The following is a 14106-nucleotide window of genomic DNA, read 5'->3' as shown; positions in this document are numbered from 1 at the left end:
ATTTTAGAGCAGACAAGTTCTATGTGTTGTACCTTCCTGTACTTAATCTCACCCACTCTCTCAGGAGAGCATGGCTCAGAAAATCCTGGGGAAACTATTCAAGCCATATAGCCTTGTGCCCACTTCCAGGTTTCTGATTCAAAGATACATGGGATGGCTAGGGGGAAAGCCCCAATAAATCTGATTTAATAACTACTTAAGATGGTCTCTACTGTTTTTTCTACTTCTTTTGGGGGGGGAGAGGGGAGAGGCCCAATCCTGGAGCTTGAACTCTGGGCCTGGGCTCTGTCCCTCGTTTGTGCTCAAAGCTAGCCTTCTACCACTTGAGGAATAGCTCTACTTCCAGCTTTTTGTGGCTAATTGGAGACAGAGTCTCATGAACTTTTCCTACCCCCACTGGCTTCAAAACTCAATCCTCAAATCTCAGCCTCCAGAGTAGTTTACAGACACCTGCCACCAGCACCAGCTTATTTGTATTATATTTAACCACATTCCCTTTAAGAGTTCTATATAAACAATGTAACCAATTAAAAAGTTAAACTAGGGGCTGGGAATATGGCCTAGTGGAAAAGTGCTCTTCTCATATACTTGAAGCCCTGGGTTTGATTCCTCAGCACCACATATATAAGGCTAGCAAAAAGAAGCCAGGCCCTGAGTCCAAGCCCCAGGACTGGCAAAAAAACAAAACCAAACAACAAAAAAAGTTAATCTGCTTACATAATTTAACCATTAAGGGTGGTTCAGACCGCAACCCTACTTTGTAACAGTGGCTCTCACATACTGCTCTACATACAAACCAGACAAGCTTATTAAAATACAGCTGCCAAACTGGGAGAGAGACAGGGAAGAAGTGACACTGTCTAAAAAGAAATGTACATATCAGGCCAGGCACCAGTGGCTCACTCCTATAATCCTATCTACTCAGGAGGGTGGCATCCTCATAAAGATAGTGGTTTGCAGCCAGCCCAGGCAGGAAAATGTCCGTGAGACTCTTATCTCCAATTAACTACCAGAAAACCAGAAGTGGAGCTGTGGCTCAAAGTGGCACAGTGCTAGCCTTGAGTGAAATGTACCTGACCTATTTAACTATAATCCCTCAGTATATCACCTTTATAATCACAATTCAAAAATAAAAATAAAATAGAGTTGCTTATACAGCTTCAAGGGACTTCATATATACAAAATGGAAATACTATTCATTTATAACATTAAAATTCTGAAATATACACAATTTAAAAATCATTTTAAAACACATCTATTTACTAAGTTAGAATTATTTGACTGAGATCAATTAAATAAGACTTTTTGGGGGAAGGGGGGTCGGTGTTGGGCTCTTCAGCTCAAGGCTAGCAGTCTACCACTTGAGCCACATTGCCACTTCTCTGATGGTTAATGGGAAATGAGTCTCACAAATTTTCCTGCCTGGGTTGGCTCGGAACTGCAATCCACAGATCTCAGCCTCCTGCGTAGGTAGGATTACAGGTGTGAGCCACTGGCGCCCAGCTAGATTTTTTTTTTGAAAGACAAGCTCTCACTATGTAGTCTAGGTGAGCCTTGAACTTGCTACATAGTTCAAGCTGGCCCTGAGCTCAATCCTCCTGCCTTTGCCTCCAGATTTCTGGGATTACCAGTGTATGCCACAATGCTCAGCTAAACTTATTAGACTTTGATGTTCCTCAAACTATTTTATGCACAAGTTTTCTATTTTTAGCCTAATGAAAAATACTGTGAAGATTAACAATATCATTTAAAATTTTTGCTTTCTAGAAAAATATCCTCTAAAACTGAACATATTTAATGTTCCAGAAGAAAAGCATGCATGTACCAGTTTTTAGTGAAGAAAAATTTGAGTCCAAAAAGTTAATTGCTCCTTAAAGCAGATTTATGAGCACTGTCCATAACAAAAGCATTTCAAAATCACCACTTCATGGTTCTGCACTAAAAAATAATGGTTATAAACAGTTCAAATAGACAATACTCTGCTTTCAATACTAAGTGCCTAAGAGGCATGAAAGACTAGATTGCTCATCATGAAACTAAAGTGGCTCAAAACTAGAGATTCATTAAGACCACTAGCTTCTCAAGGCTATCTGGATATGAAACTTTTGAAAAGCATCTGTTATTTCACTACCTTTCCTTTTGAAAATGACTTGGGCACCTAACCATTGTTGTTATATAAGAGCAAAAGAATTCAAAAGAAACCTAAATAGCAATTATTGGTAAGAGTGAAAGCTAAAGTTTACACAGCACTATGTCTCACACCATGATATAACTGGTTTCACATTTAGCAAAAACAGTCATTCAGTACTCACTGAGTACAACTGTGGTCCCTACCCTACAATTGAGGAAACCTCAACACAGCGGGGAGAAACCAAACCCAAGGCCCACGACCGCTCAGGGGCAAAGCTATGGTTTGAAATGAGCCCCACAGTCTGCTTGTCATACCATATTGTCCTCAGAAGACCCAAGTTCAAGACTGGCTCTGCTACTCACTCACTACTAGTAATTTTGGCAAAGTTATTTAAACTCCGTTAGCTTATTTCCTCATCTTTATACCTGACAAGTAATAAAAGTAAACATTTCAAAGGTTATTGTAAAGATTGAGAGATGCCATGTATATTAGCACACTATCTAATACACAAAAATAACTATTTTACCTATACTAATACTTCTGGGGCTTGCTTAGCTTGCTAGGCAAGCCTTCTACTCTGAGCTACCCTCCTTGACCTTAAATAACATGTTTTTAGTGTGCTGTGGGGTCTGAACTGAGGGCCTCAGGCTTGCTATGCAGGTATACACTACCATTTGAGCCCAATCTTTAAATATTATCTTCAAAGAACCATAACAAAGCAATTTAAATAAAACCTGAAAACAAATCGCAATCAACACACAGCCCCAAAACATATTCTGAGAGAGTTCCTACCTCTTTCTTAGCAGGAGAACTTTTGGCTTTTTGAGGAGTTTTTTTCTCTTCTTTCAATTCAATAGCATTTTCTTTTCTTTTTGAGGCCACAGGCTCTGATTCTTTATAAGAACGCTCTTCTTTTATTTGCGTAAGTGCTAGCTTAGAACTGGCCTTTGGAGAAAAGGATTCTCCTGTTTTGTGAGCTGATGACTTGGAATGTTGCTGAGATTCCTTTGAGCTTTCACACTTAGTTTGCTTATTGGGACTGTAGCTCTTTCTCTCACTTGACAACTGTTCTGTTTTTACTAGGAAAAAAAGATATGGTTGCTGTTTGTGGAAAATGATACTCAGTATCAACTTTCTTTTTTCATTGTTCAACTAAGTAACCTTACTAACACATAGTATATGATGATTTCTAAACATTAATATTTTAGTTTTTTATATATAACACTCACTTTTAATTAAACATTTGTACAATCCTTTGTGTAACCACTTCAAATTAAGAGATCTGTCTGTTATTTTAAATATAAGCTGTTCATCTGTTGATACAATACTATAAATAACAGTTAAAGAAGTAGATTTAGGGCTGGGAATATGGCCTAGTAGTAAAGTGCTCGCCTCGTATACATGAAACCCTGGGTTCGATTCCTCAGCACCACATATACAGAAAAAGCCGGAAGTGGTTCTGTGGCTCAAGTGGCAGAGTGCTAGCCTTGAGCAAAAAGAAGCCAGGGACAGTGCTTAGGCCCTGAGTTCAAGCCCCAGGACTGGCAAAAAACAGAACAAAACAAGAAGTAGATTTAAGTTACACTCTAAAATTTACATAAAGGCTTCACTAGAATATATCAGATAAAAATTATGTGTTCCGGGCTGGGATGTAGCTCAGTGGCAAAGTGCTTGCTTAGCAAGTGCAATGCCCTGGGTTCAATCCCCAGTACCAAAAAAGAAAAGACAAAAAAAATACAGTTAGATAAAAAACCCAACCAAAAAAATCCCACAATTATGTGTTCATAATACAACCTGAAAACCCAAAATCCTGAAGTGTCAAGACTAAAAAATAATGAAAAGACAAGTCTACTTATAGGATTAAGACCATCTAGCCAGGCATGGTGATGCACATCTGTAATCCTAGAACTTGGGTGACATGGGCAGGAAAATTCCAAGTTTGAGACCAGCCTGAGTTATATATTGCACTAAATTCCAGCCTAAGAGATAGTACAAATCTGTCTCAAAAATAAAAAAGAACATAGGTTCTATATTCTTGAATTCAATCAAATAGGAAAGGATAACATTTTAATTATATCAGTACAGAGCATGTACAGGCTTTTTTCTTGTCCTTATTCTCTAAACAATACATTACTACTTAGTATTACATGCTGTAAGTTAGGCTAGAGACTGGGTATATAGGGAGCTATGCATAGGTTATCTTTATAGGTTCTATGCAATTTATATAAAAGACTTTAGAATCCCCAAATGTTGGTATCCACAGGGGTCCTGAGACAAATCCTTCACAATGGGAAACCACTGTACTAGTGGGTGGTTCGGTATCAGAGCTCTTAACGGATAAGTCCAAACACACTCAGCAAAAACGCTGCAGGTGCCCTGAACTACTCTAAGTTAATGCTATGGGACTCTAACATGAAAGGCTCATGGCAGTTAGTTTTTTGTCTTCATATGCTGCAAATTCACATGCTGCAATACACTTGGAAATCAATAGGAAGCCAAAGGTACCATAATGTACCTTTGGCACAACATAAGGCACTCTCCACAAGCAAGTATCCAAATAGCTTTCAAAGTATACGCAGTCCCCAACTCATCAGAGCTCGTTACAATTTTTCAGCTTTACAGTGGTGCAAAAGCAATAGACATTCAGTACAATTCTGTATTTTGTTCTTTCCTTCCGTGGGCAATTTGCAGTATGATGCACACTCAACACACTGAGCTGCAGTGAGATTACAGTGTACTGTCTTGCTAAGATATTCAGAAAATTGTAGTAAATGTATTTCCACTTATAGAACTGCCAGCCTATGATGATGTTTACTAGGACATTAACTGTATTTTAAGTCTAGATGCACCTATAAGTACAACATGCTCTAAAAGTTCTATAAAATAGTGTCTACTAACCACACAGTTTTGAACAGAATATTTAAACAAAGCTCGTCAAGAAATCTCTTCTAAAGAATGACAAAGAAGGGCTGGGAATATGGCCAAGTGGCAAGAGTGCTTGCCTCGTATACGTGAAGCCCTGGGTTCGATTCCCCAGCACCACATATATAGAAAACGGCCAGAAGTGGCGCTGTGGCTCAAGTGGTAGAGTGCTAGCCTTGAGCAAAAAAAGGTCAGGGACAGTGCTCAGGCCCTGAGTCCAAGGCCCAGAACGGGCAAAAAAAAAAAAAGAATGACAAAGAAGCTGACTGTGGAAATGAAGACAGGATAGAAAAGAAATAACAAATACAGTAGAATATATACTAAAATTTCCTAATTTAAATCCCACCCAAAAAAGGAATTTTCTTCTATGAAAACAAGTACTCTATCTTACTTTCTTCAGCTAGTATTACCTGTATGAGGATAGGTATGTTTTTCTGCTTTATTTGTATTGTCTTGGACAGATGAAAATGTTTCTCCTCCTTCTGAGTTGTTCCGGGCCTAAACAAATTGTAAAAGGCCAAATGTGACAAATAGTAGGAAAACTCTTTTTTTTTTTCCACAAAAAAAAACAACTTTAATAGATATTATTTTGTATTTATATAGCGCCATCTTCAAGAATCTTAAATGCTTTACAGACATTATCTCTAATTAATCCCCACAACAACCCTGTGAGGTAGGTATTACTCCCATTTTACAAGACAGGGAGACTGAAGCACAGAGAGGTTAAGTGACTTGCCCTTTTACACAGTTAAGTTCACTGAAGAGCCAGGACTCAAGCGCCTTAGCCTCCCAGCTCCCAGCCAAATACCCCATGAGAGAATCTTCAATGAAAAGTATCTTTAAAGAAAGTATCAAGAGTCGTATGTTATAAAAATGAAGTCTTTCTACTGCCACCAAGGAAAGAAAAAAACCCTATACTGATGGTTGAGGTCACAAGACCCATAGAGAACATTTCCTTTCTTCCCTTTCCTAAAGTCTCCTGACTCCTGTCTTAAGTAATCTACAGGTAAAATTTCCAAGACAGAAGCCATGTGACTTAGAAGCAGGACATAATTACTTTAGAATACTTACTTTTAGTTAACAATAATTCATAGAAACTTATTCCAATATACAAAATATGAGACTGCTATCCCAACAAACATGTACAGTTATACAGCAATTCGCCTCATTTACAACCTGAACCTGCTGCTCGCCCCATCAGCGCCCACCAACAAGCACCCCAGGAATGCTCTGCTTGGGCCACTGTTCTTAGTAGGAAAACTCTTAACCACAAAATCTGTTAAAATAGAAATTTTAAGTCCAAGTAGTTCAAACTAGCAATACACTACAACAAACTTTACCTATTCCTACACAATTTTTTCAGAGCAAATTAAGCATATTTTACTTCATTTCACAGATGAGGAAACAGACATAAGATTATAAAACAACATCTATAAAACATAACCTCACTTCATTCCAACCTCTCAAACTGGAATGGAAGCCTATTTCTGCCTCCTAGCTTACCCCTCAAACTGTAACTATTGTGCAGTTAAAAACGGAAATCTAAATGAAAAAACCTAAGATGAAAAGCAAACTAAAGCTCAAAAGAAAAATAAAAGAATTTCCTCCAAAGGAAAAAAAAAAGTATCCCATCTTTTCAGTGATTCCTCAAAATTCTATTTTATTGAGACAACAAACAGGTATGTGACAGTATCTAATATTTGAATTTTAAATGTGATTTGAATACACACAGATGAAGTAAAGCTTTCAAATAAGAAAGTCACACATACTCCCTACTATCTTATACTTTCCTGCATAGTCTTGGCCCCTGAAAATTTACTTCTTCTTCAAAGAAGTAAAATGCTGCAGGGCCTACTGCATTAGGTATAAACAGGAGAGGAGCCTGCCTGTTCTGCGTGTTTGCTTGCCAGATTTTTGGCTGATGGTGCACCCTTCTGCAGAAGTAAATTTTGCCTTGCTGAGACAAAAAAAAAAAAAAAAAAAAGAAAAGAAAAGAAGGAAGGAAGGAAGGAAGAAAGGGAGAAAGGGAGAAAGGGAGAGAGGGAGAGAGGGACAATGGGAAAGGGAGGGAGAGAGAGAGAGAGAGAGTAAAATCTTTTTAAATAGCCAGATACTGATACATACAATTATCATAACAGAATGTGACTCATCAGAAATTAAATTTACTAGAGATCAAGCTCTTTCTTGGTCTTGGGGGGAAAGGGGAAATACTGGGCCCTGTACTTACTAAGCAAATGCTCTACCACTTGAGCTATGCCTCCGATGAAGATCAGTACTTCTAAAAACAAAAACCCAATCTAACAGTCCAACTAGCAGGCAAAGGCAAGAAGATTGTCAGTTCAAAGTCGGTCTGGGTAATACAGCACCCTGTGTTCTTTTCTTTTTAATTAAATGGGTTTGGTTTTTTTTGTTATTATAAAGGTGATGTACAGAGGGGTTACAGTTTCATGAGTCAGGTAATAAACACCCTATCATCTTGTTGGGGGGAAAAAATTCAATCAACCAGGCACCAGTGGCTCATGCTGCTCAGGAGGCTGGGATCTGGGGATCAGGATTCAAAGCCAACCCAGGCAGCAAAGTTCATGAGACTCTTATTTCCCATTAACCACCAAAAAGTTGGACTTGCAGCTGTGGTTCAAGAGGTCAACAGCACTAGCCTTGAGCAAAACGCTCACAAACAGCACTGCCCTGAGTTCAAGCCCCAGGATCAACAACAAAAAAAAAGAGAAAAAATTTAAAGCCAGAGAATAAGTTTTTCCTTTTCTTCTCTTCTCTTGGTACGGGGCTAAGTTTAAACTCAGTCTTGTACTTGCTATAGAGGTGTCTCTTGGATCATAACCCCTCAATCCCTTTAGCTTCATTATTCTGTAAGATAGGATCCTGAATTTCTGCATATGCAAGCCTAGACAGCAACCCTTTTATTTTTATTTCCTTTGTAGCTGAGGTGACAGGTATAGATGCACCATCATGCTCATCTTTTATTGGTTGAAATTGGAACCTCTTAGATGTTTTGCCAGAAGTTGACCTCAAACTTCCTCCCAATTTCCAAGCTAGTATTACAGGCATGAGACAATGTACCCAAATGGAATAAGTTTTTCAGTGAGTTTTCAAATACACACACACACACACACACACACACACACACACACACATATACATATATGTAATTTAGTTCCTTTCTGGAATAGTTACTTATAGTTCTATCTTCAGTGCCCAGAATATTCAGGCATAGAAAGGAATATTGATCTATACTGTAAACTTAGAATGCTAACGGTCCAATATGGCACCTTTTTGGTCTTGGGCTCTTCATCCAACATTGCTAATGTTCTGGCAAATTCTTCATCTTCATGCAATTGCCTCTCCAGCTGTAAACAAGCAGTAAGTTTCCAAACAGTAAGATACTTTTGTTTGCTGAGCCTGAAAGGTTTCCATTTTTAATTCATACACTTAGAAAAAACTAGAAAAACATTTCCTAGAAAACAATCATAACATTTTACCACTGATCATTAACAGTTAAAAGTCACAGCTTGTTTCAGCAAGCCAAATTAGACTCCAAAACATCAATTTCTAGTCTTATAGGCATAACAGATAAATTCAGTACTCTGGGGGAGGGGAGCATGTGTTACTAGGGTCTGAACTAAAAGCCTCGTACTCTACCACCATGCCTCCAGCTCAAATTCAATTTTGTATTTGTTTTGTTTTGTTTCTGTACTGGTTCTGTGGCTTGAACTCAGGGCCTGTGCACTGTCTCTCTGCTTTTCTGCTCAAAGGTAGCATTCTACCACTTTAAGCCACAGCTCCATTTCTGGTTTTCTGGTGGTTAATTGGAGTCAAGAGTCTCATGGATTTTCCTATCCAGGATGGCTTCAAACCATAATCTTCAGATCTCATCCTCCAGAGTAGATAGGATTACAAGCATAAACCACTAGCACCAGCTAAATTCAGTATATTTTTAAGTAACATTTCTAATAAAATTTGAAATCTGTGCTTAACAGTCCTGTACAACAGGTATATATCTCTTCTATATTTTTAAGTAATAGAAAAATCTATGAAATAAATCTCATCTTAACTGAAAAACAATTACATAGAAGACAGAAAAACATGAATCTTAAGAAATCAAGAAAATTTACTGGACACCAGCAAATATACAAATGTAACCATTGCTGTTTATCATCAAATACTTCGTACTTCAAAGACATCTGTTCTAATTTTCAAAAACTTAAGTCATCCCATCAGCAAAGCACAAGCATTCTACTTACCTGTTTCTAAATATTTTCACTTTATAGCAATGAAAAACATTTCTCAATATAAACCATCTTTTTGACCAACAGTCATTTTTAGAACAAAAGAATTCACAATGGCATCACAATATAGTGTTTGACATAGTTCACTTAATATAGTAGTAAAGGGCTGGGGATATGGCCCAGTGGCAAGAGTGCTTGCCTCGTATACATGAGGCCCTGGGTTCAATTCCCCAGCACCACATATACAGAAAACGGCCAGAAGTAGCGCTGTGGCCCAGGACTGTCAAAATAATAATAATAATAATAATAATAATAATAATAATAATAATATAGTAGTAGTAAAACCAGGAGCCAGTAGCTCACACCTGTAATCCTAGCTACTTAAGAGACTGAGATTTGAGAATCAGTTTGAAGCCAGCCTGGGCAAGATTCTTATGTCCAATTAATGAGCAAAAAGCTGAAGTAGAACTGTAGCTCAAGTAGTACAGCTTTAGCCTAAAGCCAAAAAAAAAAAGAAGAAGAAAGAAAGAACTCAGGGACAGAACCTAAGCACTGAGTTCAAGCCACAAGCATGGCACAAAAAAGAAAATAAATATATATACATACACACATGTATTCACTAAGGAGTACTAGATACTGGACAAAGTTACTAAATGAAGTAACAGGAGTAAAATTGATAAGGCTCTTAGGAGGAAAGACATCATCAATTATTAACATCCTAAAAGTCCTTCATCAGATTAATAAATTACCCAACGAGACTGAAAGAATGTGGCAGAAATGGAAAAACAGAGATTTGTGATAGCTTTGGTTCCTTGGAATGAACTGGATAATCCTCTGCTATTTACAAAAAGAAAAGACAGATACCTAAAAATCCCTTCATACTCTGACCTAGGCTACTTGTGCTACCTTTAGCTATAAGGATACCTATTTGCAAATAATACAATTCAATGTGATCAAATAAGACAGAAAACAACTTTGAAGACATAAACTGCCCAATTAATGAGAACAATCACAATATGGGGTCTCTGCTTTTGAAGGGGTTTTTTTTTTTTTTTGAGTTTTGATGTCACAACTCTGAGACATAAACAGCCCCAGTAGGTAGAATTTAAAGACTATATATACAAAGAAGACACTTGAACAGCAATATTATAGTGACAACAATGGCTATAAGGGGCTTCCAACAATGTTCGGAGTCTTAAGCTAAGAAACAGCAGGCACCTAGAACCCGAGCCTCTGGTGGAGATTAGTACTCCTCCTCGTACTGTGTTCTTTATTCTCCTTCAGAAAATATCAACTTTCCCCCTACTCTATTAGCCCTCTCTTAGTCTCCTTTGCTAGGTCCTCCACCTCTTCTTTATCTCAAATGTTCAGAGTTGCCCAGAGCTCAATTCTGAAGCCTTTTTTCTATTTATATTCTTTCCCCAAGGCTTAAGGTACACAGGTTTTAAGTCCATACAAATGCTAATGATTCCTAAATGTATACCTTCTGCTTAGAAACACCTCCCCCTCCCCCATCACTCATTCTACACTTCTTTACTCAATCTCTACTCTGCATTGTCATTGAACTCTATTACACATCTCCAACTTAACGGTCCAAAATCTAACTCTTTCTTGGCTTCTCTGTACCAAATCCTGCTTCTGATTCCCTTGAAGCCCTATTCATCCATCCACTTTATACTAAATCTACTAACAACAACCTTAAGGCTCTATCTAGTGTAGGCACATTGAGATGATGACCATCTCTTCAACTACCAACCTGATAACAACCAGAGTCTTCTCTCACCTGCCCTACCTAACAGTCTCCAAGCAGGTCTGCTTTTTCTTATGTCCCACCATAAGGAAAGACACCAGCAATTATTCCATATGTTAGCTTCACAGGACCAGAATACTGTTCTCTGAAGATCTAGGAAGCCCTGTTTCTTTTGTGACAGCTTCCATCTCACAGAAATTGAAATCCAAAGTCCTTACTATCTAGCTTAAATCATTTTAGTAGAGATCAAAGACTTACCAGAACCTACAGGGTTCACTGCTGGCCATTTCTCCAAAATGATTTCATACTACTCTTCTTCTCAATCTCTCTTCTCTAGTCTCCTGAACACTGGTTTTGGGGACACACACAGCACATGTCTACCTTTGGGAGCTCACACTTGCTGCTCCACTGCTCCCTCTGCTCAGTGGCATCTTCCTAAGTCCCAGTACTGTGACTCACTATATCACTTCAAGTCCTGCCACAGTGCCACTTCCTCAGCGGGATTTTCCCAACTTCTCTGCTGGAAATAAAACACTCACCACATTTACCTAAAAACTACTCCTGTACTTCACTCCACTTGGGTGTCTTCCACTATGTCCTTCCATTTACTCACAGTACAATGCTCTCAATAACTTGAGTGCTAGGCATTCAGAGTGCTTAGTAAATACTTGGATAACTGAATATGTGGGTTACAGCTCAAGAGAGCTCTGGACTACAGACAAATTTAGAGGTCATTGGCCTATCAGGATGCCACGGGAGTGAAAGGGAATGAGATACGAGCAAGTTAAATTGTCTTTTTTTTTTGCCAGTCCTGGGGCTTGGACTCAGGGCCTGAGCACTGTTCCTGGCTTCTTTGCTCAAGGCTATCGCTCTACCACTTGAGCTACAGCGCCACTTCTGGCTTTTTGTGTATGTGGTGCTGAGGAATCGAACCCAGGGCTTCATGTATACAAGACAAGCACTTTACCACAGGCCATATTCCCAGCCCTAAATTGTCTTAAATATACTAAACGAGACTCCCATCCAAAGAACTTTAAAAATAAATCTTTAATTATCTCATTTACCTTTTGCAGAAATTTAGATTTTCATCTAGTATACTTCAACTTTTCTTACACATAACTTGCAGTAAGCCTTAAGCCAAATTAGACTCAATCTTCTATTTGCTTGGCTACAAATAGCAAGTCTTAATACCAAAGTATTAACAATATGTGAGGGCAACGGCAATACCTCTGCATCTTCATCAAGCTGCAACTGCTTGGCAATGGCTTCATCCGTTAATCTGGAATCATCTGTATTTGAGGAAGGCTAGATTTCAAAGAAAAACAAGATGAACATATACCTTACATTCAGAATAAGTTACCTTGTCTTGACTGTGGCTGATTGGATACATCAATGAGAGGAAAGTATGTCAGTAATAGTTACAGTCCACAGGGGCCAGAAAATCAAGTTTTATAATTATTCCTTGACCACACCCAGTCTCCTACAGAGTAAATATCCTACAGATGGTTCTCACTTAGCTCTACTAATGTATTCAAAATAAGTACTCACAAAAGGAAAACGCTGCAGATTAATGCTTGGAAAGTAGCCCAGAACATTGGCAAGCCAATGTGAGGATGATTACATTATTTTGCATATACATTAAGGCTATGAACACACACACATACACACCATTTGGCAGCCTTATTTAACGCAGAGGCTAATTCACAATAATGTACTTCAAAGTCTATTTCCTAAATGCTTAGAAAAGAAAAAAATCCAGTATCCAAGTTGAGAACATCAAAAATAAAATGTAGGTATGCTCTATTTGTAATGGATGTATTTATGATATCATTTGCAGGTTATTTAATTTTGTCTGCCTGAGGAAAACAGCAAAACAAGCTTGAATTTCTGAGGATCCAATTAAAATTCTAAGAACGACTACTTTTGCGTATAGTCAAAGTATTGTTTTCCTGCTCCACTACTTCCAAAAAGGGAGCAGTGAGATGATATAAATTTTCGTAGTTTCAAATATAAAAGAAAAAAATTTGAATTCCCTTAATCTCTAAAATAAAGGCAGTATATTTTATCCATTGTCAAAGAAAATTGTTTTCCTTATCAATGAAATACATTTTCTCTTTTATGACAACTCAATTTCTCCTCTTACTGTCAATGAATGGTCAACATTTTTTGTGGGAGGGCAAAATGGGTTTGAACTCAGAGCAGACTACTCTGCTATTTGAGCCATGCCTCTTACCCCTTTTGCTTTTTTTTCTTTTTTCTGTCAGTTGTGGGGCTTGAACTCAGGGCCTGGGCAGTCCCTGAGCTTTTTCACTAAAGGCTAATGGTCTACCACTTTGAGCCACAGCATCACTTCAGGTTTTCTGGTGGTTAATTGGCAATAAGAGTCTCACAGACTTTCCTGCCTGGCTGGCTTTGAACCACAATCCTCAGCTCTCAGCTTCCTCGATAACTAGGATTACAGGCGTGAGCTACTTGGTGCCAGACTTACTTTTTTCTTTTTAATACCAGTACTGGGGCTTGAACTCAGGACCACATGCTACTGCTTGACTTTTCTGCTCAAGGCTGATGCTCTACTTGAGCCACATCTAGCTGGTTAATTAGAAATAAGAGTCTTACAGACTTTTTTGCCCAAATTGGCTTCAAACCCTGATTCTCATATCTCAGCCTCCTGAGTAGCTAGGATTACAGGTATGAGTCACTTTTACCCAAAACTTTTGCTATTTTTCAAATGGAGTCTCTCTTGCTTTCTGCCCATGAAGCCCTAGACTACAATCCTCTTTACACTTTCCACACAGCTGCAATGACCTGTACCTGTGTCAGCATGCCCAACTTTTTAAATTAGCTTTCTATTAGTTGAGGTAAGGTCTTATATTTGTTTGTTTAGCTTGGGCTGGCTCCCAACTATAATGTTATGCTTTGTTTTGGTTTATTAGAGAGAGGGTCTTGATATATATTCCAACCTGGACTCTTACTTGTAGCCTTCTGCCTTAACATTCATATACTTATATTACAGGCATGGACCACACATCCAGAAATCACGAACTTTCTTGCCTGCATGT

The 14106-nt window shown here is 38.3% G+C and overlaps 1 protein-coding gene across 2 annotated transcripts in view; it reads right to left on the bottom strand.

Moving 5' to 3' along the window:
* Positions 1–14106, bottom strand: part of Rfc1 (replication factor C subunit 1) — a 56351-nt gene that overhangs the window by 21248 nt on the left and 20997 nt on the right. The window contains exons 6-9 of one of the 2 annotated variants that reach the window (XM_048363972.1): positions 12275–12352; positions 8341–8418; positions 5464–5551; positions 2924–3210 (exon numbers count right to left, since the gene is read on the bottom strand). In XM_048363972.1, the coding sequence (XP_048219929.1) occupies positions 2924–3210; positions 5464–5551; positions 8341–8418; positions 12275–12352 (531 nt within the window). The remainder of the gene's footprint in view (positions 1–2923; positions 3211–5463; positions 5552–8340; positions 8419–12274; positions 12353–14106) is intronic. The other variant, XM_048363973.1, reaches the window with a different exon arrangement.

This window comes from Perognathus longimembris, chromosome 16 (genome assembly GCF_023159225.1).
Source record: "Perognathus longimembris pacificus isolate PPM17 chromosome 16, ASM2315922v1, whole genome shotgun sequence".
Lineage (NCBI taxonomy): Eukaryota > Metazoa > Chordata > Mammalia > Rodentia > Heteromyidae > Perognathus > Perognathus longimembris.
Note: the sequence above shows the minus strand (reverse complement) of the source record. Positions and strands in the feature narration are given on the sequence as shown.